This window comes from Corvus cornix, chromosome 13 (assembly GCF_000738735.6).
Source record: "Corvus cornix cornix isolate S_Up_H32 chromosome 13, ASM73873v5, whole genome shotgun sequence".
Lineage (NCBI taxonomy): Eukaryota > Metazoa > Chordata > Aves > Passeriformes > Corvidae > Corvus > Corvus cornix.
This window is the reverse complement of record NC_046343.1, coordinates 15,629,271-15,655,686: the sequence shown is the minus strand read 5'-3', so window position 1 is coordinate 15,655,686 and position 26,416 is coordinate 15,629,271. Positions and strand designations below refer to the sequence as shown.

At 40.5% G+C, this 26,416-nt stretch overlaps 1 protein-coding gene across 3 annotated transcripts in view; it reads right to left on the bottom strand.

The window, feature by feature from the left end:
* The window catches only part of SLIT3 (slit guidance ligand 3), a 468,570-nt gene that overhangs the window by 215,003 nt on the left and 227,151 nt on the right, over nucleotides 1–26,416 (bottom strand). For all 3 annotated transcript variants that reach the window (XM_039559586.1, XM_010406223.4, XM_010406222.4), the window contains one exon: nucleotides 15,698–15,769. In XM_039559586.1, the coding sequence (XP_039415520.1) occupies nucleotides 15,698–15,769 (72 nt within the window). The remainder of the gene's footprint in view (nucleotides 1–15,697; nucleotides 15,770–26,416) is intronic.

Sequence of the window (26,416 nt, the reverse complement as noted above, 5' to 3'; positions counted from 1 at the left end):
GGGCTGGCAAGATACTGTAAAAACCTTTGAAATTTGTTTTCCAGTGGTTGCTTCAATGCATATGCAAAGCCTTGATCCTCTGATTTTAAGTCTTTATATTTGTCATTTCTTAGCATCACATCCCATTTTGCAAGTCAGAGCTGTGGCTGACTTGTAGTCAATTCTAGATAAGAGTATGGATGAGTTCAGATGAGTCTGTGCTGAGGGAGAAAGACATTGGAATTCAGCCTGAACCTCACAAGCCTTTAAGGCATTTACATCAAACTTCATGCTCAAGGCAATAAAATCAAGTTCCCCATCCAGAGTCCCACTGGAATTACTTCTTACAGTCTGACTCTATACCTCATTGCCCCAAATTTGCTTGTTCTGCTACATGATTTCAAACAAATAAGTTAACACAATATGTGCCTTGGGGTGCTGCATTACTTGCTTATACTACAAAAACTGTAAAGAAAGGGTGAAATCTTGCTGTGTGCTTTTTATATGCTTATTTATATTTTTACTAAGTTTATAAAAATAGTACTCTGCACTTCTCTGAGGACTCTGTGTGCTTATATATGTAATTTAGGCAGTTACATATACATGTATTTATAGATGAGTAAGCAAATAACACTTCCCTTAGACTAAGAAGAGTGAAAAAGGGCTTCAGTAAGCACTAAACTCTGCTATTCTGTCACATACAATGAGGTCTTGCAAGCAAGAGTCCTGAGCAGGCCAGCCTACAGCTGATCCTTCATTATCCCCATTCCCGAGGTCCACTCATGGACATGGAGTGTTTGTTGGGCAGTTGAACACGAACCTGAAGACCTATTCCTCTTCCCTTACTAGCTGTCCATATCCAAATTAATCATCCTATGACATATTCCTGAGGATGCCACACCAGCTATGCCTCTGTGACTTGTGTTCCCCTCTGCCACCACACTCCTTTGTCTACACCAGGTCTAGAACAATTCCCAAACTCACCTACGCTGTCAGTGAAACACGTGCACCTAACAAATGAAAGCCTCCAACACTTTAAAAGAACTAACCAGAACAAGAAGCATTCTGAAAGAATAACCAGTTTCTAGAATGAAAAAAGGAACCTCTAAGAAAAGTAAAACAAAAGAAAACCCAAAAAAAGATTGTAGGAACCAAAACAAATAAGTTACCTGATAGATTAAATGGGAACCAAAACCAATGTTCTTCTTGGTTATCTAGGCACTTAGTAACTACAACAATTTTTAAATACTTTGAAAAGTACTCTGGAATTAACAGCAAACTGGATCACAGTTGACAAAAAAAGCCGTTTTGCTTCACTGCTTTCAAGGCAGCCAAATTCACGTCATCTGTGAAATGTTTGTCACTGGGGGTAAGGACAGCAATCCATCCTGCAGATTTATGTTTACGAGCATTTTGGAACAAATGTTCTATTTGAACGCCCATATGAACCATAAGCACCCAATATGTTTGGATGACTGCATTCAGTTTTTGTTAGCAGATCTTCAACTTCCCAAACAATGTTTTACCAAATCAATGTGGCACTGCCACATATCCTTCAGAAACGTGGCACGGAGCATATGTGACAACTCTTGTGCATATTCACCAGGGAGTTTCTTTCCACCTACATGTAACCATAGGTCTGTTTCTTTTAATTCATAAAAACAAATGGCATCCATCTATTTTTGGCATTTATGGGATGACTTCAGCATTTGAGTCCCTCACCCCTTAATACATTTATTCCTCCTCCCCTGAGCTGTCAGCAGTGTCATGAGGTTTTACAAAATTTCAGGAACTGAACTCATCTCTTCCAGTTCCACTAACCCACATCATTTCCAAATTAAAATGTTCTTCTCTGGCCTTCGGACAGGTAATACTAACATAAAACATGGAGGAGGGAGAGTTCATTTCAAAAGTGCTGAACACTGTGCAATAGGTAATTACTGATGATGTCACTACTGCCACAAAGTACCTTTATAAAGATATAGGTAAAAGATGTATAGCAGCACTGGTGTTTTACTGGACTGCAGTGCTTGAAAGGGAAAAAAATCGTCAAAAACCCTGCTGGTACCTGATATCCTCACAAAAGCTTAATTCTTGGGGAGAACTGAAAATCAGCTACAGGTGCTGAGGTCTTTTAGCTTTCCTTGTGGATTGCCAATCTCTTGAAGAGATAAACTGCTGGGCAAGGAATAACTCGACCCAGGAGCTGAAACATCACAGTTCAGAAATCCCAGTACCAAGGGACAACCGTAATCCCAAGACAACACACATTGCAAGAGCAGGAGGATAGGTCACCTCCAAAGGGATTTATTCCATCTTGCAGGGGACTTGAGTGATTTAAAACTCTGCACTTATCTATAAATGCAGGACTTGTAATGAACGTAAATGTGAAAGAATTATGTCATCAAAAACTGGCAAAAACAGCATCATGAGAAAACTGCATGCCCAATTTTAAGGCAAAAATATGGATAGAAGATGGCTTACTATTAGAAATATGGTTAGTATTATTAAATAATTTTTGCACCTTACTTCTGATATCAACAGAAAATATTGCAGAAGCAGGTTTATGTACAGAATCTCCTGCAAGTTACAGACTTCAATATTTTTCTCTGCAAATTGTACTTTTAAAATTTTTTTAAAGAAAAATATTTTATTTTGAAATCATCAAAACAACCTTCAGGTCATCCTAGACATTGTGATTTCTTAAATATAAATGCTTACATTTCTGAAATGTTCATTCACATTTACTCCCTAGCCATTGAATAAAGATTCTACAAGCCTTACAAACTTGAAGCCACTATCAAAGGATCTTAAAAATTAATTGATTCAGATGACTTTGAAATTTCCTTGCTAGGTGGTGTATATTTTTATAAGTATTTTTTCCTGACATTAGTCCATAAACACATTCTTACAGAGACAGCTGCTACCTCTGCCAGGTTTGTCATGACAAAAAGGACGCCACGTGCACGAAAACTTGTACTCCCAGGTAGGATTAGGCAGAAAGTTTGGATCACAAGAACATACCAGTCACCTTACCTGACCCTTTAGACAAAACCTCAAAAACTTAATTCATACTCAGACCTGACAGCGCTGAAATGAAATGGCCAGAAAAAAGCCCAGCCCCAATTTTTTCTTTCTTGCAATCAAAGCAGTAATTTTTTTGTAAGTAGGTAAAGAGGATACCTGAACAATTGGCTTCACAGGACATTTCTCCCATCCTTCTCAGTCACTCTCCTGAGAGCAGCTGCTTATTGCCCAACTTATTGTGAAGGGCTGGCTGCTCCCCCTCCCCGCCTGAACATTAACCCTTAATTATGTTTTCAGCTGCTCCTCAGGAAGGGAGAGCACCACATTTCTGAAAAGCAGTGAGAGCTGCAGGCAGACAGCTAAAAACCGAACTAAAAACCCAACAAAAAAACCCCACTCAAATGGTTCAGATAATTGTGAGCCCCCCTTACTCAGTGAATTATTTCAGGCAAACCACTTGACCCCTTTGCAGCAGTCATCTTCCCTGTAAGACTGGGTTTAAAAGCAGGATCTAATCAATAGCTGGTGCTGCATATGACCTGAGTTTAAGAATATAAATTAAATACAAAATAAAGTAGGTTCAAGGGTGAAACTTGCATACAGGGCTACTGAAAGGTCACCAAAAAAAAAAGTAGAAGGAAGAAGAAAAAAACCGGGAAAAAAATCAATCGCATTTCTAAAGCTAATTTTCACACCAGAAAGCTCCATTTCCCACCCCATGCCACAAAATGCCATTTTTAATGTGTATGAAAAAGTCCTGTTTTGCTGCCCTGAGAGGCAGGCTGGATGCTTTTTACTGGGCTCCTGGAAATGCAGCAAGAACTGCTTATGGGCATCGTAATGCAAATAATTTGCTTTAAGATTTCTTGTGCACCACATCACAGTTTATATACAGCCCAAATATATCTCTTATCTCTTCAAATGAGTTAAATTCTAGGGTTTGTAGGTTTGGTTCGGGTTGGGGCTTTTTTGGGGTGTTTTTGGAAAAGCACCACTCTATATTCTAGCATTAACATATCATGACTGCCGTATAAGCAACTTGTGATTGACAGGATATTGATGCAGAATTTATATAGGGAAATAATCTTGACCGTTCATTCATGAAACTCTCCTGTTCTTTCAAATAAACAATTCCAAAATCCTCATTTTCCCTAGTCAAACAAGAGAAAGGAAGAAGAATCCTAAGTGTGCAAATGCACCTCGGACAAGCTGGGTATGCACATTACCATAGTGCTACTGTGCTGCTCAACGAGTTGGAAAAATAACTCCAAAAAGAGCTTTAAAGAAACCCACAAAAGACTGGAGCAGAGGTTACTTCCACATGAAGATGGAATTCTCTCATTTGTTTCTTTGACATTTATGGGACTACCAAAGGGTAAACAAAAGCAAAATTAGATCCCACAGGCCTTTGGTAGGAAAAAAAAGTGGAGGGAAATGATATTCAGTAGCAGAAATCAGTTGTACAAATGAGACAATCATCTCACAGCCTTTCCCACTGCTGCTGTCTCCACTCACCCTGTGTCATCTGGTCTTAAACAAAAGGGGTTTTATTCTTGCCTACCTCAAAGCTATTATACTAAAGCCATTCTCAGATTTGCACCTAGATAATCAACTTTATTTCTATTAATCTCATAACAGATATCTGAGTGCCTGAGAATTCCCTCTGTGCTTTACTCAGATTTAGATCCTTATTTTATACAGGAAGAAAACACTGCAGATCCAAGCAAAAACAGTGAGGGTTTTTTTTAATAAAACAAAGATCCTCCATAGGATCTTCTTAATATCCATGTAGGATTTACATGATCTGAACTTCTTTTGAGGAAATTTTCAAGTGATGTGGCAATTGAGCTGTTTAAAAGGACTGTATAACATCCCTTGCTGAAACACAGTGAGCATATGTTCTTATAAAAACAATTTGTGATGAAAAAACTCTACAATACAGTTATACCATCACAGTTTAATATTTTTCTTTCAAGGCATATCAATTTTGTATTGAATTGAATTGCAGGTGGCTTTGTTTTTCTACACTTTATCTCATGGAGTCACCCAACTGCAGGATAGCAAAGTCATGGAACAGACTGAATCACTGAATGAAAAATATAATCATTCCCTTCTGGGCTCTAAATGTGGCAAGAAGCTGCACAGGCTTGTTTTAAATAGGCAGCTCTGCTCTCATACAGAAAGCTACAGCTGAGTTGAGGGCTTGGGTCAGGAAAAAAAGCTGCAGCTGAGTTAAGAGTTGGGGTCAAAAGCAGGGGGATATCCATCTCATTTCAAGGTCAAGGAAGAATGGTGCAGGAAATCAAGTCCCCCAATCAATTACTGAAATTAATTTTTGAGCCTAAGTCATTGCCTTCTGGGAAAACAAGGATCCATTTACCTACCTGTTTTGCATAGTGTTTTCAACACTTCTTAAAATGAAGTTACATTAAAAATAATAATCGTGTTATCCAGAAAAAGTGATGCAGTATTAATTAAGAACTCAAGAAGTTTTATTCAGAGAATCACAGAATGGCTTGGGCTGGAAGGGACCTTAAAGATCATCTAGTTCCAACTCCCCTGCCATGGGCAGAGACCCATTAAAATGGACAGCAAATCCTGGCACACTGTTGCCTATTTACAAAATGAAATATCAGAATTTAATCCCAGTGAAATGTCCAAAAAACTGGAGGCCTCAGACACACAGTGTCTCTGCCTTGAAAGCCAAAAAGCAAGTGGCTCTTCAAAACAGCTTCTGAGCAGGAGATCAGCACTCCCTGCAGACCACCTCCTTTGGGAGATCTCCATTGGGCACAGAGCTGGTGCTGCCAGGCCATTCCCAGCACAGCCTGGCACTGCCAGGGAACTTGCAGGCTCTGCCCAAACCCACCCCCCAAACACCCTTTTCCTCTCCAGTAACAGACATTCGTCACCAAAGAGCTGAAGCGAAACGCAGGGGGAGAGAAAAGAAGAGTGAAAAAAAGACAACTCAAGCTGTGGTTTTAACTTTGTCCAGCTGGGAAGGTCAAGAGGAAAAGGCAAACTTTGTTCTGCTGGTGGACAGTATTTCCAACCCCCCTTATATCCATGGAGTCTGCACTAAAATGATATTGCTGTGCTGTTTTGGCTAGAGACTGCACACGCTGACCTCTCCGTGGCCAGCACAGCACCGGAATAATTTCATACAAAAGGTTTGCATTAAATGTAATGAAGCAAATGACAAAATCAATAAACCTGGAATGGTGTGGCTATCATAAAAATGATGTAAATTCAGAGTTCACTCTGGTTATGAAGCTATTTAGATTCATAATTAAAACCAGTACTATCTCTTTTTTTAGAATAAAACTTCCTTTTGACAATCATAGATGCATGCTGCAGGAAATCTTCAACAAATGTATTCAAAATTAAGGCATGGCACAAAGACAGCATAAATTATACAAAGATAAACTGTAGGCATAGGTTAGCCTAAACACATACGTAATAAAGAAAATTTGATTTTCATACTTTTTCAACTGATGTCACATCCCATTTTAATCAAGTTTTATATCAAAAGGACAGTAAGAATACCACATAGCCTGTTTTTAAATCAAGGTATTTTCTGGAGTTTGTTTCTGTCAGAGAGACTCTTGTAAGTCTATTAAAACAGAAAAGAGCCAAATCTGCTATTCATTACTCTCCATACAAAAGCAGTGCTGCAGCATGGGTGCTGCATCAAAATGTATCTGTGCTTCATTAGGATAAAAGAATAACGAGCCCAGAAAGCACAGAGCAGAGCTCAGCGAAATAAGTAAGCAGATAAGTAATCTCTGGAAATAGCAATAGTCACCCTGACTTTTTGTAGCAGATTTCAAACCCCAGATAATGGATCCCATTCAGGATTAGGGATGAGGTTTTCTTTTATCAAACTGCGGACCTGGAGCTTGTGATCTTGTTTAAAAAATTCCACCAACGTCCCATTTAGGCAAGTGAATGACATACAATTTAGATCTCTAGACTCCCGGATTTTACATAATCAAAGAGAAATTGTAAAAGTGACCATCAAGCCTGAGGTTCTGACACACAAAGACTGGGCTATTTCAGTCTCCTGTGCAAAGGATTCCCATCCCTGCGTCACTTGTGTCATGTTCCTGATGGGACACAGCACATCCGTATCACTCTTCAAACCCCCCTGATGACCAACTAACGGAGCTCATGGCTAATGGCTGCAGAAGGAGCCCCTCTTAGGCTGGAGAAGGCAATAAATTATGCAAGGCACAAAGCATAGGGAAGATCAGAACAGAATTTGAAGTTGATGGAAAGGATGACTTATGCCTGTGTGGGATACTTCATCTTTCTTGTCATCAGCATCAGGATTTTACCTTATGAACCTTTAAAGTGCAGGCTTTCAATAATGCTTGAAATACATTTCCAGAAAAGGAGAAAACAATTGGTATTTGTTTGTCCTACTTCTACAAGAAATACTAAAAAATCTGTGGTTTGCCCAAAAATTAAAACTAAAACCAATATATACTGCAGTGGATATCCAGAATACAGAAATCGGGTAAATCAGAACAATGTATAACCTTATTATGGGGGTAGTCAGCTCTGATTAGCTCAGAAAAATGAAAATTTAAAAAATATTAAATGCCGCCAAGCATACATCCACCACTACTAAATACTATTGGCTTATATACTTCTATTTTATAAGTAGAACACACTTAAGAGAGATTTCAGCTTTTTATTTATCTGACATTTTACTCGGGGGAAAGCAACCTTTACAGTGAGGAAATCTGTTCCTCAGGAGTGATGGTTCAGCTTTTAATAAGTTGTCAGTGACAGATCCCTTGTGGCCAGTTGAGCCCACAACTCCAGACATCCATGAAAACAAACACTTCCTGAAATGCAAGTGGACAAGAGAACAGAGCAGACATCCACTCTACTTAATGCAGATGTTTTTATTTAAAAAATAAAATAAATAAATCAGCGGCGCATTTTCAATCTGTGCAATCAATCTCACTGAAGTACAAGCCATAGTTTAGCACATTCAATGGATTTAAGATCGTTCTGTGCTGCTTCATCCACCTGGTGTTTCATGAGAAAGGGGATTACATAAACCAAAATGTGTTTAAAAAATGCAAGTATGGGCTGATCACACTACCGAATATGGCACAGGTTTAAATACTTCATGAAATGGTTTTGGGGTTACTCAGTATTTATCACGTGTGCTGCAGACTTTGCAGGTTGTTGGTCTGCACATGTCTGTTCCATTGCTCCCTGATGCACATGGGACCATCCCAGGCTGTTGGGGAATAATGCAAGGACGCAGCATTCTCATTAACATCCCTTATCCTAAAATACAGGAATTTCCTGCAGGTTGGGATCAAACCCTCCAGCTGACCACGTGAACCACAGGATCACAGAATCATAGAACAGTTTGGGTTAGAAGGGACTAAAGACCGTCTTATTCCACCCTCTGCCATAGGCAGGGAAACCTTCTGCTATCCCAGGTCGCTCTAAGCCCTGTCCAACCTGGCCTTGGACACTTCCAGGGTGCCAGGGTCTTACCATTCTCACAGGGAAGAAATATCTTCCTAATATCTAACCTAAACCTGCTCTCTGTGAGTTTAAAGCCATTCCCCATTGTCCTATCATTTCATGCCCTTCTAAAATGTCCCCTGGAGGGCTGACATAACACTAATGCCAAGCATTCACAAAAATGCACTATCAAGACTGAAACTGGCTCACTCACTAGCGAGATCACTGCTCAACTGGTATCTCTTAGCATCAGTGCATGTTGCAAAAATCCTATGAAAGTTTCTTCTCAAGAAGGTAATTCTGAGTAATGACGACTACTTACGATGTCAAAAGAGACATGCAAAAGTTTTGGGGTTATAATGACATTTAAACCCCACAGTATTTCATGACAATTCCAATTAACTGCCAGAGAGCACAGTTATTCAGCACTGCCTCTGTGCATCATATTCTAGAAAAGTGCAGAATTAGCTTTTTATTCCAGACCCCTTGCTCACCCTCAGCCATCCAGCACAAGACTCTTCTGCAAGGGAAGGGATACAAGGACAGGGCACACACCCTGTGCCCAGGATTCTGTGCTCCCACAGACTGTCAGGAAGGCACTGATGGTAAACACATCGCCTCTCCAATGCAGCACAGAGAGCAAAAAGGCTCTGCCGATTCACTGGAGGCAGAGGAAAAACTGTGATTATGCAGTTTCTGAACTAAGTTTCAAGTTTTCATCCATGTTCCCAGCAGGCTTTCCCTTGGCTGTGTCTGCAGCAGCTATGACATTCCCGATGGAAAGAGAGTGAGCAGGAAGGCACCTCCAGCTGGGACAAACGAAAACGCAATCCCTCCCTACACCTTCCTGCCTGCCCAAAGCCAGCCTGCACAGCATTTAGACTTTCTAACTTTTTTCTCTGATTTTTACTATAAGACAGACAAGAGAAGCTATTTGGAAATGTCAGGGCAGGTAGATTTTAGAGGTTAGTGATTCAGAGCATAATAGAATAGGAAAACAAACCAAGGGCATTGTACACCCCGTGACCTCAGGCAGGAAAGCAGCAGCTCCCTGGGCAGAACCACGAGGGAGCCCCTGCAGGGCTGGGCCACGACTCTCAAGAGACCAGTGAAGCAACCAGTGTCACCTTTAGTGTCACTTGATGCGCTGGCCCTGTGTGTGTGGCTGAGGATGTCAAGAGAGAAACACTTCTGTCTCACAAAACGTCCTCTGCTGCAACTCAGAGTCTCTCTGTGCTCGGCCGGCTCCGCACGTCTCACCTTACCCGTTGTGCGGGGAACATGCGTGTGCATTTCAATCAATCATATCCTTTTAATGAGTTAATTGTGAAATATACGCTTTTTGCATTTTTTATAAGGGCTAGAACAGATGGCAAAAGCTCAAACTAATGTATTCATAAAATTAACTGACGCTGCAGGTGGTGTTTCTCCATAGAAGGTGGTAAGTTTGTAACTTGTTATTTTAATGTTATAATAATGCTGCATGACAATGAAATTTCTAGGAAATCAAATGTGATGGCCACAGAGATCTCTCTTGAATTCATTATGGCCACTATCACAATGAAGACCAATTACAGGAGATAGAAAGGAATACACTGTTGGAATACATTGAGTCCAGTGTGAATTTACGGACAAGGAGGAGGAAAATTATTTACAAATTTATACAGTTGAAGTAATGTGATCTTTTTGCCCCCTAAAGAGTGCAAAAGGCTTGTCTCAAATGAGATCCCAAATAGCTCTTTCCATGCCTCTGACCTGTTTTGCCAGCTCTTTGTCAAAATAACCTGAAACTTGTTCCATAATAGAAATATATCCTTTCCTTAAATTTTTATGCATTCCTGTTTAAAACATACTGTTCTTTTCATGCACACCATCAAATATAGACACACATTGTTCAGTCCAGTGAGAGATACATAAGCAAATACATAACCCAACATGTGATAATCGATTCTCCTCTAGGCATTTCTTTGCTTTTATTTTAAGCCAACCACTGGCTTCAGAAGGCTTATTCCAGATCTTACACCAAACGAGTGGAAAATCTGGCCAACTGTTTATCTTCCTCCTTTTGTTTTATTTTACTGCAAACTGCAAGAGTAACACTGAATCCTGTACACAAATGTCAAGAAACTAGAGCCAAGAATTTCAGAGGGCTCTGGATAATAGCTTCCCTGGAGAACCCAGACTAAAGGAGTTACGTTCTGTAGTGTACCATTTCATTAAGATCTACTGCATATTTATGTATGGCAAATAACTCACAATCACTTGCTTTCTTCTAGTGAAATGGCTACACACAAATCAACCACTATTTCCTTGGGTTTATTCATTAGTTTAACTTGACAGATATGTTTAATTATTCCTATGGCTGAATGGCAGAAGCTACAAATATACTCTGCAGAGATGGCTGTGACGGTTAAAAAAAAAATTACATAGGAACATTTTTATATTTTGTGTAGGTGAATGCAAAATACCTCTCAATGTAAAGAGCTAGTTCAGCTTTTTCCAAAACCTGAATGTGCAATCGAGATGTTTAATTTTTGTAAAAGTCACATGGATTGATACTGATAGTAGATGCATGCAGAAAAAGAAACAGAATCTTCCAGGAAAAGCCATTTAACAAATAAGGAACTGAAACTAATAGGTACCACAATATTTTACAGTACTCACGGAGCTCTGATTTTCCCCACTGCAGAGGTAATTTAACCACTAGGAAAATAAATGTGTACTGAATAGCAGAAGTGTTAAATGCTACATATGTGCTGGTGTATTTCTATACTTTTAAAAAAAAATAAATCTGAATGCTTCATTTCTTCTACCACAAGAACCTTTAGGCCTATCAAGGAGGATATTACTCACAATTGCTAAGTGGCCCCACAATGCAGGGAAAGCTGCTTGCAGGCCTAGTGATAGGAGCTATTATCTCAGGTGAGGCTGAGAAGAATTCAGACAGAAATGCAATGAGCCTGTGTTATCAAGACACATGAACATGTTAACTTCTTCTTTTCCCAGTGCTACAGAATCTTACAGCTAAAGCCTATGAGAAATAAAAGGCAGGAGCTGAATATGGATGGAACTGAGTTCCAGTGAATCAAGAACAAGAAACTGCAGCAGCTCCTGACAAAAAAAGCTGTGCCTGTGTCATTCCATGTAGCTCTAGCTCTGAGTGGTGTTTACTCAGGGTGGCTGCTTGGCTCCCCCTCTGCCCTGCTGCTCTGTCATTCTGCCCTCCATCCACACTGCACATGGTCTGATATTCTCCTTTCCTTGGCTGGGAGACGTTCGTAGACTCATAGAATGGTTTGGGTTGGAAAGGACCCCAAAGATCATCTTGTTGCACCTCCTGCCACAGGCAGGGACACCTTCTACAAGACCAGGGTGCTCCAAGCCCTGTTCAATCTGGCCTGGAACACTTCCAGGGATGGGGCAGCCACAGCTTCTCTGGGCACCCTGTGCCAGGGCCTCCCCACCCTCACAGGGAGGAATTTCTTCCTAACATCAAGATCTGCATATCCCTGTTCCGGGATCCTGGCTGCCCTCAGTGAGGTGGGCTGGGCAGGCTAATTCAACAGCAACTGCAGGAATGCCTCACCAGAGAAACACTCCCCTGAATGCTGAGATGTGATACAAGCAGGGGAAACGTGCAGAAATGCAAGAAGCAGCTCTATATATATTTATGATTGAAGGCCATGGCTGACAGCGCTGAGTTAGCCCAAAGCTCAATGAGACCCCAACCCATATACTTTAATTCTTGAAACAAATGTGCTTACTTGGGGCTAGATTCCTGCAAGAAACATTTCCTGTTCTCCAAGTAATAAGTAACAGAAATTGAATACAGGTGTGCTCTGCAGGCTGGCCCTCTCTTGCCCTCTCTTGTTCAGCTCTTAAGGGTCGCTGAGCAGAGTTTATGCATCTACTCTACAATATGTTCAAAGTGCCAGTTTTTCCCAAATTCCCAAATAAATTCACTACTGATAATGGACATTATGTGCTCATGAAACTTTCTAAAAGCTGTATAATTATTTCTACGTTTCAGTTAGAAATAGACTCACTAATTTATTCTTTGTGTGCAGATCCTTTGACTTTTTTGTACTCAAACAGCAGAAAACACTTCATATGAAAATAATTCACACAACTAAATTTCGCCCACTTAGGAGTTTGCAAACCTCCAGTTTCTGCTTTGGCTTTGTCTTGTGCAAAAACACTGGCCTCCCTGACATTTAAAACTCTTCTTTAGCACAGCCCTAATCCAAGCCCATATTCCTGGGCTCACTGTTCTTCTAAGAGAATGATAAAAGATAGAAAGCTTTTACCATTTAAAAAGTAAGACAGGTTGAAAAATATCTTGAAACACTGCTTTTTGTAAGGCTTTCTTCCCCCATCATTTTAACAATTTTTTTTTTTTTTAATTTTTTTCCTGTATCCAGCCAGCTCTGCGGCCCTGGTGCTTGGAGAACATCACCAAAGACTCTCTCTGCTTCCCAGATGCAGCAGCACCTTTGCCCTTAAATTCAGGAAGCAGATTTTTTTACATCAGTCTGCTCCAGCTGGACACAACCTGTGACTCTGTGTCCATTACTGCTATGGCCATGCTGAGACAGGGTAATTCTCACAGGGTTTCCAAATGGCAACCACTGTAATTTATATCGAGCCCTCAGGCTGCGTGTTTCAGAGCTGGTATCCAGAAGGAATTCATGCCCTGGCTTAGTCCATTGCATCAACTCTGCATTTTGTCCTGAGGGAAGCTTTCCAAGCTGCTGTTAAAGACAGCATTAATCTGGAGACTTTCATCTGGTCTAGCATGTGCTGTGTCCCTATTACAATATCTCCAGAGTTATTATTTTTGTCATGACATCAGGACACTTTGGGAAGGACCTAGAAGAATGTGAGGCCATGTTAAAGGTCAAGCCATGAAAACAGAGATCATTCCATGTCAGCCTTTCCCTAAAGAAATTTTAAATATAAATTGGAAAGAGCTGGGGAGTATGGGACAACATGTAGCTTTATTTCTTGTGCCTTAAAATCAACAAAATCCCTCACAAACACACTTTATAAGGTGGAAGAACACTGAGACAGTACAATAAATCTGCAAAGTGATAACCATAGAAACAGGCACCCCTGCTGCTCTGCCATCAGCACCTTCGTGTCACAGTCACCAGGCAGGTGCTGGCACAGCTCGATGGCACCCCGAGGCAGAGGCTCATTCTCCTGCTCAGGCACCTGAACACCCCTGCTCGCTGGCATGGTCCCTGCTGAGGCTCAGAAGGGAGAGACTTGGCTGCCAAATGTAGGCTGAGAATGGGATCAGCATATTCAAGCTTCCTGCTTAAAGCTTAAAGAGCTTTAAGTATTAACTTGGTTCAGCTTGCATCACACCCTTACAGTTATTGCTGGAGAAATTTAAATGTATTTCCAGCAGCAAGTTGGCTCAAGATTGTGCCATGTTTGTCTCAGCAAGTCACAGGTCACTCATCTGTGTCTGGAAGCAACAGCCACCTGCTCTCATGGACCACCTGGGCACAGGATTCATACATTCCTTATCAAGAAAGAATGTCTAGATATGAGTAAAAAGTCTGCTTCTCCTGCTATTTATCTAAACAATCTGTACTCATGGCTCACAACAGCAATCTGTTAGAGTACCAAGCTTTGTGCTCCTGCTGAGCCAGAGGCTGGGCTGGATGACCACTGCAAACCAGAATTATTTCATGACTCTGTGATAACTTCAGTGCTCACAAAGGACAGAAACTGCAGCACAGGGAAGTACTTCTGACACTGTGTCTTTTACAGCAAAACAATAGATACTGCCTAACTTGACAGACACAATTTTTTGTTAAAGCTTGAAATCCCAACATTTATACAGTTCCTGTAAACACTCCAGCCAGTCATGCCTTGATATCAGTTCATGGAAAGGAGAAAGCCTGGATCCTTCTGCGCTAAGAGTGGGTGCATAAATCAAAACACCTGTGTTTGTTGTGACAGCTTGTCAGAGGTGAACTAAACTCTGAATGCAAACTTTGTTATTTGAAATGAAGTGAAACAACTAACAGTGAATTACAGCTGGGAAAGTTACATTTTCTGAAACAAAATACCATCTATTGTTCCTATAGATCACACAATGCAAGTAAAACTCATGATAACTCATGACAAAAGGGAAGGGACCCATCAGGATCATCAAGTCCAACTCCTGGCCCTTCACAGGATGCCTCAGGAATCACATCATGTGCCTGAGAGCATTTCATTGGGGCAAGATCTCATAACAGAGCACAGGTATGTTTCAAGACTGTTTGTTGAAAAGGGCTTCTTTTCAGATCTCCTTTAGCTGTTTCTTCTCCTAAATTTTAAAAAATCCACACCATTTACGCTGTGTTTCCAACATTTAACACAGTGGGTCTCAGTTGTCAGCTACTGGTGTGGTAACACAGTGCCAACTCTACTGGCTCTGAAAAGCTCCTGAGAGTGGCTGCAGGTTGTCCCAGGAAATCCCGACCCTGCCAAGGCAGTGGCTGGTATTTCCTTGTTCAGTTCACCTTGTGCTGGCTCCAACAAAGCCAACAGTGCGTTAGTGTGCGGGTGTGCACCAAAATGGGTTTCTGTTATATAACAGGTAAGAGCCTCCAACAGCTCTGGAAATACAGAGCTCAAAGTCTTTACTCGTATTTCAGACTACCTTACAGAAAAAGGCTAGGACAGACTGGCTGCATTAGCACAAAAATTTTCTCTCTTTAAAGACTTTTACAAATTATTTTAATTTTAAATACAAGCTGTCAAAGCCTGCACAGTTAACTGCTCACACTTGGGTTTGTTTCATTTTCTGGTATTTGTGCTCACCCACCATGTCTGGGTGCCACATTTTGTCATATTTACTTTCCACATAAGTGATGGGACAGAAACCTGAAACTAAGCGAAACATTTCAGTTTCACCCCCAGACCCTACCTGAGTTTTTCCTATGCACATCTTGCCCCAGGACAGTACTGCAGGAAGGGGTGAAGCCTTTGGGTATGTTTTTGTCCTCAGCTCAAAACCTCCCCAGGTGTGTTCACAGGCATGGGGACCAAAGTAACCTGTGAGGCCTCTGACAAAACCCTGCAGGGCCCTTTGGTGTTGCACAGAGCTGAACACAAGGCACTCAAACTGATAGGAACAGCCAGATGGAACGTGAGGAGAAAGGTTTTCACCACAAATATTAATGAAGTTGTCACTTACAAGTTCTTCACATCAATGATTCCTCGAAAGGCCTTTCTAGGGATTCCTTTTATCTGGTTTTCACTCAGGTCTCTGAATAAGAGAACAGAAAAAAAAAAATACATTGTGTTAACAAAGAGAACACATTTCTCAAATCTGCATGAGCTAATGGAACAGCCACGTGCTTGGAAAAGTTGATGCTTCTGGATTTGTTACACCACACGGTGTTTTCAATTTTGTTTCTCTCCTCTAGAGGTCTGTGGAATGAGCTGAAATGACTCTCCAACCAAAACCACCAGAATTCCTGATACAAATGACAGAACTTCAAGAAAACATCACTCAAATGTGATCATGACACTGGCACAATGCCATGATTCTCTGTCAGAGTACCTGCAGCCAAATCGTATGCCTTGGAATTGCAATCCTGTAGTGTAAATAATTTTCTCAGCATGCTTCTGTTTGTTTTCTGACTGCAAAAATACTTGGCTACCCCTGCTCAGATTACAGCTTCTTATTTGAAATTAATATTCAGGAAAAACATGACAATCATTCTCCTGAGAACTTTTAAAATTTACATTGAAAAAATCTTAATCTACTGCATTAAGATCCCACTGCATTGTGTATTAATGGAAAAAAAACTGAATCTTTATCCTTGTTTAAAAACAAACAACAAAAAACCTAAACCAACAGCAATTCAAAAAGTCTTTCTAGTACTTAAAGCACATTCAAAAATGGTTTGATCTGCATTGTGAGTGCAGCGTACATTTTCCTGTTACCCAGCCTGCATTCAGGTGCTTTTCCCCTCGCTGAACTATAAATAGTTCCAGGTTCACAGCCCTCTACCAGTGCAGTGGAGGCAGGAAGGAAGGCATCAGGAATGGGAGGGAAATGGACATGAAACCAGAAAGCTAGCATGTTTTTCGTGCTAAGGAAAAGCAGCATTCACCCTGATTTTCCTGCTGGTGCCCTGTCAGCACAGAGAAGGAAGAGAGGTTTCGGTCTGGTTTAGGGGACAAAGGGTGAGGCAAGAGAGTAATGGAAGAAGAAGAAAGGAAGGCAGATGAGTGGGAAAGAAAAATGCAAGAAATAAGCAAATGGAGGAAAGGGAAAGCACAGTGATGCTAAAAGGACAAATAAAGGAGATCCTGCAGAGAACTGCACAGGGCATCATTTGGGGTGACCGTGTCCCCAAGGCTCTGCCCCGTTTTCAGAACGAAACTCTGGCTCTCTAACGATGATTAGGAGGGACTGGCAGCCTTCTGTACTCACCCCCAGACACCCTTTTCTGTAAGTACATTTAGTGTTCAGCAAGCTCCTTTCTGGCCTCCACCAAATTGGTTTTATCAAATGAGAGGCCAGAAATCAGAGCCTGTCACAAAAGCCCACATTGACATTGCGGGTCAAGACGTGTCACGCTGGGCTTTCTTCTGCTTTCCATCAGGCAGATAAGGAAAAAAGGGGACTATGTCCTTGTCATGAGACTAATTCAATTTATACCAGTCATGCAGTCTACACCAAATTCTCAAAGTAGCCACAATTGTCCATTCAGACGATCACAAACAAAAATGTGCTGCTGGATACAAGTCTCTTTTTCAAGTCAGATTAAAATTCTTTGTGACCTTCACAATTTGTTTAACACTGATCCACACTCTGACCCCTCCTTCACCTCCCCTTTATTTTGCCAGCAACAAAATATTAGTTCTTTAAAGACAGACCTTCAACCCAGACAAATGATCAGGCAACCCAGACAGAGGAGAGAGAAAGTAAAGGGTATTTCAGACCCAGAAGGAGGAAGTCTTAAGCTGTCACTTCAGTGTGACAGTGAGGCACAGCAGAGCTATGGTAAAAGTGTGACAAAATGGCTTAGCAAGGCAAAAATTAAGGAAGACACATGCAAAGCAGAACAAAAAGGGCTTGAAAAAGTAGAATTGTGTGGTCGAATAAAACCACACTAAATCCACCATCTCAAGTTGCATTTGTCTGGCATTTTATTGTGTATTTCAAATCATGTGTAAAAGTAAATCTCGTTTTCAAGTGATATTTCATAACAAGGGCTAATTTATATATTTGATCTCTGCTTTGTCTTTATGCTCAACTCTTAACCTGCAGCCAGGCAAAACCAGGAGACAGTAGGAAGTTCATCTGTTTTCTATGAAAATCTTCTTGTAAAGTGCATTATTTTTATTCTCTATTAGGCACTCTCCTCTAGCTAACAATACTGCCTCTTTCCATCTCCTGGATCATGGACTGATTCCATAAATCTCTCTAGTGGGCTGAAGAACTGACAGCCTGCATGGCATTAGTGACACAGCATGGAAGAAAATTGACCAACATTTCTTTTCCTCTAACTGCCTTCTCACAATTATAATCATCCTGTTTTGAGATGGTCAGGAAGAGCGTTTCTCTCTTCTCCCTGACATTGTGCCAAACTTTTTTTAAGCATCTTTTATAAGCAAGCAAACCTCAACCAGGCTCGGCCTGTGCACTTCACAAAATTTGCTCTGAGGGAGCAGAAGTCTGTAACAAGAAACTTGTCTACTCAGTTTATCTTGAAGTTCCAGCTTTTTATTCCCTACTTCTCATTGCAGACATAACGGGAAGCTTACAGCAATAGTATGTAAAATAAACATTAGTTATTAATAGTAACTGGAGAAAACCAGATAAATTAATGTGAGGCGAAAACAAAACCCTTAAAAGCACACAGAAAAATACTGCAGTATTCAAGAAAAAATAAACACCAAATCCGAAAAAAAAGGTGATGATTACCAATAGATTTCCTATTTCTTAGACAGAAGTTTCAAGCTACCTATTTCTGTAATGGAAGGCAAATCCAATGCCTGGGTGCATGATGTATCCTTAATAGGAAATCTGAAAAATTCCAGACTTAGGGAATAATAGACTTCCAAAAGTCCTCACCCTGAGAGGCATTGTTAGAGAACTGAAATCACTAGACCTGAGGACAAACTAGAATGCGCAGTACCCTCTTTGCAAGAGTTCCTCTGTGGAGAAAGCACCCAACACAACCAAAACACGCTCATCTGCATCCTGATCAAACAGACGTGTTGAGCTAAGCAAACGTTTCTAGATTAAATTATCCTTCCTGTTTTGATAAATACAGGCAAGTCCTGTGCAGTTTCACCTGGCACACAGCCTTGCAGCAGTGCACAGAGCACATCCACCCTGCAGCCGGCCCCAGCTCCGTGCAGTGCAGTGAGCCCTGGCTCCTTCCCACAGGTCCTGTCTGATGGGAACAGCCTGGACAGGCAGCAGATCACAGAGGACCTTGAGCAGAACAGCACAATGCTCAACCAACAGCTTCCACAGCAAACAACCCCCAAAGGAAACAGCATCCTCATTTCTGAGCTGGGGGAGCCACAGAGGTGTTAAAGAACTCGGAATGCCACTTTGCACAGGGGAGAGAGGCAGGAGCTGACAGAACCCAGCAGCTGTGGCTCACATGCCCTCACAGCACGGCACACTGCTGTCAGTCCAACCCAGACTCCAGCAAGAGCTGGCACAAGCCAATACCTTTCTTAGTTTTTATTTTAATTTAGCTAAAATGCTTTGGACACAGATGAACTCCCTCTGCAAGTCTAATATTGTTTTCCTGATCTTCAAATGTGAATTGCAAGTGCCTTACTGATAAAAGGATTGGAAAGGGAAAAAACCCCATCCAAAAGTGCTGACGTTTCCTAAGTGCCTCTGCAGTCTTTGCCGTAGTGCTGGTTTTGGCTTTCTGCTTTAACGCTGCCTATTGCATCCTAAGTGGAAATTCAGCTATCTAACAGAGCAATAGAATACATTAAGACTTTTTCTTTTATTATTTTGCCAGTAAGAGAACATAAATCACTTAATTGGAACACAGACCCTACGAGCATCCATAGAATGAATCTTCATTTAAACTACAGATCTAAAACATTAGACCAACTGGTTAAATACAACTTGCAAAGTTACAAAGGTACTGAAAATAACATATATTATATGAAAACCAAAAAATCAGCAGTGATGGCATTATGCTTAGGATTTCTCCCTTTTCAAATACAAACAAAAAAAACCCCACCCTTTGAGGATTTACCAGTTATTTTCCAGACCTTTTTTAACACACGGATTTTCAAATTTAAAAAGATTGTTTTTACACAACTGCCTGAATAACAGCTTGGTTAAGAAGTATTTAACATGGTTGAACACTAATCTTTAATTATTTCTCCCACTCAAATGGGCATGAGAGATCACCATGCAGTGTTATCCAATAAAGAACTCGGCTTGCCTTTAATGTCTAAAGAGTTTAATACAAAGACTTAAAGAACGAGTCACCCAGAGGAAATTCTTCACAGCCAAACATGTATTTTGCCCAGTATGTTATTGTATGCTGATTCCATAATAAAACTGCAAACTCACAGAGTTAACCATTAACACGTGGAAACAATGGTTTAGCCAAAATGAAGGAAAAATGCAGCCTAACAAACCTGATTCCTTTCTTCAGGAGCCTTTCAGCTTATCCACAGTTCAATTGCTTCCTGGAATAAGTCAGGGGGGTTCACACACAGCTCTCTGTAGCAGCTGATACAAAACCATAAGACCAACACTGGTTCCTTTGACTGGATAGGGGACTTGAGAGAGCAAAATAAGATTGTTTCCTATCCCCTCTTCTTGCCACAGTAATACTGGAAAGTTAATGTTCACCTGCTTTGCAAAATAAAACTAATGAAAGGTGTGACTCCTGATTTTAAGAAAGTGCCAGCTGCCACATCAGTGTCAAGAAATTAGCACAATGCCCACCAGCTTTGCTCTGGCTACAGAATGTGCAGCTGAGAGAAATGAGAATTAGTTCATCCCTGCTGGTAGCTTGTTTACATTCTTTTACAAATTAGGATTTCTGGGTTTAAAACATTTCAGTCCAAAGCACTGATCAAAATTAAATGAAATAAAATGTTCCTGAGGTTTTGTGCATTTCAATGTTTAGTGACTATTCTTCAATCTAACTTTTCCATACAACTGGACTAAAACCAGACTGAGCTACCCCACTAAAGGTCACATACTTAACACAATCCGGTCACTGCAATTTGTCTCATTAGAATTAGTTTTAATTTGTACAACATGTTACATATAAACTCTATCCTACAATGTTTTACTGAATTAAGTAACACAATTAAGGAGTTAAAGAGTAACAGATGGGGAAAATTAGAGACTATAATCCAAAGATAATAGGTATCTCTAAGTAACATGTAATAAAAGATAAGCAAGTGAGCAATGATACAAGTCAGCTTTTTCATAGAACAAAAGTTAAGGGAAGATAACTCCTACAGTCAGAGAAGAGACAGGGCGAGGGGACCAGTGCTATCTAGAGGAAGAGTCTGCAAGAGAAAAAGAGGTAGAAAGACCAAGGAAATCCATAGAGAAAAAAAAAGTTTACTCAACTGTATCTGTAACAATTCCAGCACATAACATTGTGCAGACATGATGTCTTTTTCTTTTAACTAAAGGCTTGACATCCCCAAGGAAGTTTTTTGTCTCACAGAGTTTCTGTTACAATCCACAACAACTTTCAATGCCTCAAACCGTGTTTAAAACCTCAAGCATGGCAAAACCCATCACCACACCAGCAGCAGAGTGGCTGCAGCTCAGATGCCCTTCAATTGCTGCAATTCCTTCGTGCCCATGTCCCAGTGATGGGAGCAGTGGCACAGTTCAGCTGCTCCCAGAGCAGTGCAGGAGGATGCTGGCCTGGCTCCAGGAGCCTGTGCTTCCAGAGGCTGAGCCAAGCGCGTGAGGACCCTGCCCGAGGGGTGTGAGAAATGGATGTGAGTCACTTGCACAGGAAATGTGTCTGGAGGTACAAACACCAGCACACACAAGCTCAAGGATGCAGATGTAGAGAAATCAGATCAAACCAGACTCTGCAAGTATGTCCCACCATGTTATTTAAAATGCCTTCGTATCACATGAAGCTAGCATTCCGTTTGCAGCAAGGAATAAAAGAAGGATTTTTCCTGCTCTGCCAAAATCATGTGGCAGCTTTTTAATTTTTTTTTTTTTAATTAAAACTAATATTTAGCATTTTCAACAACTAAGTATTATTCTTACCTAGGATCTACTGTCCTAGTATTTCCAAAACTGTTCAGTATTAGAGTTTTTCCTGTTCTACAGACAGATTAAAAAATAACTGAATCAACTGTTAAAGACAATTCAGGAACTTTGAGCCTTGTAAATATGCAAGATAAATTCAAGATATTTATCATCTTCCAGCTGGGAAATGCATTGCCCAAATCAGCTCCCTCCAACAGTAATTAGAACAAGCTGTGGCAAGTCTGACACTCTCATCATCACCTGTGTCCTCAGGAGGACCTCGGTGCAGGAATGGCTTCTCCCTCTCAGCAGGGTCAGTGTAAAAATGGTATTTATTGTAAAGCAGCACTTGTAGCCCTCTATCTAAAGGAAAAATGGGAAAGTGTTGTTGCTGATGGGCTACAAGGCAAGAGCTTAACAACAGCAGTGTTGTAAAGCATTACTCTGTGGAAACTTGGCATCGCTGCTGATTTTTCTAAAAGGAAAAAAATTCCTTCCTCCTACTACTGCACTAAAAGTAAAGATGGTGACAAGCATCTGAGTTCTGCAAAGCAAGAGCAGGTCCTGCAGATGTTGTGCACCCTGAACAAGGTGACTGTGTTTTTACTAAATACAATACAGCTGGCTCCCAATTCATGCTCTGGGAGGCTGTAGGGGAAACTCCGGTTTGGTTTTGTTTTGTTTGTTTTGAGGAGGGAATTTAGCTCAAAAATTCCAATTAAACCAGTCCTCACTGCTTTCACACAGTCACGCACTGCTGCACAAGCACTACTGCTAAGCCTCCAGAAGATAAACACCACGATTTCTCTGTTGATCCAGTTGTACTGTGAAGTGATAGATGTTAACTCTGTACTTCTATATTTCAGCACTTACCCAAAGCCCCACATAGCCTAATTAACCCCAGTCACACGCACCTTCATTCTGGAGAACAGGACACTGAGCAGAGCTGGAGCTTAAAGATTTGGGAGGGGTGTTCACTAAGGAATCAAGGAGGAAAAAGATCTCAGCAGAAGATGATCATGTTATCATCATCTTCCACCTTCTCCAAGGACAATTTAAAACCATCGGTTAATAAAGATCCTTCAAGGGATCCAACCTACATGGACTTGTGCAGTTTCATGACTTCTGTCCTGACACAACCACAGGGATCACACAGCACATGCTGAAGTCTTTTTAAATGTTTAAAAGAACATTTGTGATTACTTAATTCTTCATTAGAGGTTTTTTTAAATTCTTGGTTGCTTAAAAATACAAAACAAAATTTAAAACCCCAAACCTTACCTTGTTTCACTGAGACACAGCACAACATTTGTCTGTTGATGCACCCAACAAAAACAGAAAAAAATTAAATTGATCAGAATATCTCTAAGAAGATTAGTAAATATTTTTGTATAATTTTAAATGAACTGTAAAACTAATCAGTGCCAATGTCCAATAAAAGGCAACATTTGTCTTTATGACTTTTACAGGTTTCCCTCCTCCTGCCATTTCCAAAATGCCGAGAAAATAGTGATCAGACAGCATTTAGGAGACTCTTATTTTAAAACCACCCATCTTGAGACTGATCGTGAGCTTTCATTTTAGAAAGCAGCATCTGTTTTGTCTTTTGGAATATACACAAAAGTAAAATCTTTCCTCAAAGTCTTTACACTCAAATTTGGATATGTCAGGGAGCAGGAACTGGAAAGTAGCATTCAGCGGACTCAGAGGAAACCCTTGAAGAGAAGCAGCCCACTAAAACAGGATAGGGCTCCTGACTAATAAATGACAATAAGATGTCTTTGTTAGTAGTACCAACTGTAGGGTTTTAGTGCTTTAGAAAATGGCATCAATATAATTAATCCTTCCTTTTGATTAGGGGACAAAGGCACACAATGAGAGGCAGTGTGTGACCAGAGCAAGGTGCTCTAGCAGAGTGCGGGAAGGGACAAAAAAACCCCTTCCCAGCCAGTCCCAGAGATCAGGAATTCCACTTGATGCAATTTATCCAGCGAGCCTTCCCGCATGTGGGGAGAGTGTTCTGCCAGCAGAGACACAGCGAGCACAGCTCTGACACTGCACTTGAGACAGATTCATTTTGATAGAAAAACCTTTTCTCTGGAATTCTCCAGCACCACTGAACCTCTGGATCGCTGACAAAACAAAGGCTCCCAGGATGATGATGCTCCCACACAAGTCCAACTCCTCCAACTGCACTGCAAGTGAGATTACAACAGAGGCACTCGTGATTTAGTAGGGACACCACACACCTCAGAGAGGCAGGAGTGAAGCACTGACATCAGTGAAAGGAAATTATTCTCACCCTCATTTTCTATTTTTGTAAATATCTTCCTGCTGCTAAAGCAATGTGAATTCAAAAGCTCTCTCACTAATGTTATTAATGTTAATACTTTCTAAAATAGAAATGCAGATATATGGAGGTACCTTTATTTTAAGCTAATTTTAAAAAGCACTCGTTTTATACTGTTGACCTGTTTTGTGGTTTATACTTTTGTCTGTTGAGCTCTACTGGAAAGAAATCCTATGTATTTGCAAATTCTAAATATCAGTAGGCAGTATCACCCTCCTCTGATCTCCCCAGAGAGAAAGGAGCCTCCACAGTCCTGCCTGACCACTAAGCAAAAAGATATTTGCAGTTTATTTGTTATATATTTTTTAATTATGATGAGTTTTTATTTTAGGAGATAAACATGTGAAATCATAAAGTATAAAACATGCATTGTCTTTGAATAACTGATCAACATCTGGAGCAAGACTCTTTTGACTGATCTGTCTTAACCTAACTCTGCCTTTGTTAATGATGAGTATTTTTTTACTTAAGAATTTTTTGCACTTTACTGATATATTAAAAAAAAATACATCCCCTGCCAGTTAATAATTTTGTGTACCTAATCACCACATTGTAGAATGAAAACAGTAATCATAATAGTATTTATTTAATTCAGGCTGTGATCCTGTACTTTAGCTAAGAAAACAAGATTTTTTCCTAGGATTAAGTAGCAATTACATGTGTAAAGGTCTAGGTTTTATTTTTTACAAACTTCTTCTGAAAGAGGCCAATTATATAATTTGTTTGTATGATCACTGCAGACATTCCTGTGGCTATACAACAAGTAGTAAAAATGAGAGAGAATCCATGGATAGTAAAACCAACTACAGTGACTTTCCATTTATTCCACTGAGGTATAAATGAGTTGCAAAGTATTTTAATGCACTGCAGTGAGAAAAACAACATTCTGTTTATAGCTCAGGCCCTGTTATCAGAGGGTCTTTATTTTGTTCTGCGGTAAAACGTGCACCTGTGCAAGAGGGGCACACTGGTACTTGAGCTCTAACTGAAGTTTTAAAAATAAATTATAATATTGGACCAGCAATATCCATTGCACTGATATCCAGCAGACTGCAGGAAAAGCTAGTGAAGCCCTAGACAAAGGACAGAGGAACTCCATGCACTTTTCCCCTCTTTCTTTTATAATATTTTAGCTTCTCTTTTTCTTCCACAGCTTCACCTTTATGTATCTTCCCTGATAGGGATCGTTTAGTCCCAAGAGTCCCAGGGAAACGCTGCAGATGTAAGAAGATACACTTCAGACTGGTTTGTAGCCATAACTCATTTTTCTCTGTGGATGTGACATCTAGATTTATTAGACCAAGATGTAAAACCACAAAGTGGTTCACTCTAGTGGGGATGTTCATGCAAGATGAAAGCGTTTAAGCAATAGCAGCTCTCCGTTTTACGGGAGAATCCGCAAACCCAGCAGCTATTCAGGGACTCCAGAGCAGGTCACCCTGCCCTCTACAGCTGCATGACACCCTTACAAACCTCATTCTCCTACTTTATCCATACCAAAAAAATATTCACTGGAACAGAACCAAATAATTTCTTCTTTTTCAATGACTATTCATATAGATAAAACAACTTCGAGGATCCCACTCCACGCACAGGAAGTTTAGCATTCAATAATGCTCTGCTTTAGAAAAAGGCATTTAAATAGAATGTACATGTTTTAAGTAGAGAAAATAAAACTAAAGTATACTAGTAGAATAAACAGGCTAACGTGATACAATCTAAACCAAAATTAGCTTTCAGCTAAAGGGCACATAAAATGGTGAATTCTTCCAAAAGAGAAGTTAAACTTGGAATCATTCTGCTTAGCTTACTGAGGGTTTTATTTGAATGTTTCAGTAAATCAACAACCAAGGACCTAAATCTTTATTGAAAACTCAGCTAAAATTGAGACAATTCAGAAGAATTTACAGTGTTCCTAGGACTTCACTGCAACTTACAAACCAGCCTGGCCTGAACAAGTTACAAGCTGAATTAAGTCCCTTGAATCCACCCAAACACTGTGTAACGAAACCCTCCAGATTCTGCTTTGAAAACAGACTCATTTTTTTATCCTCAAACACCCAGAAATACTCATAGGGAGACTTGGGGGTGCTTGAATGGTTTACAGCAACTCTCAAGGATGCTTGTGGCATTTTTGGAGCTTTATTCCCGAAGATGACGAGGGAACAAGGGCACTCCTCTGATTCATCAGCAGGTGCCTCGTTCCAGAGATCCACATGAGCATTCCTTTGCATAAAGCCACTTCCAGAAATGAACTCAGCTTTGCTCTGACTCCCTGTCAAGCATCTTGCTGAATTTCAGATTGACAGTGTCAGCTCACAAAA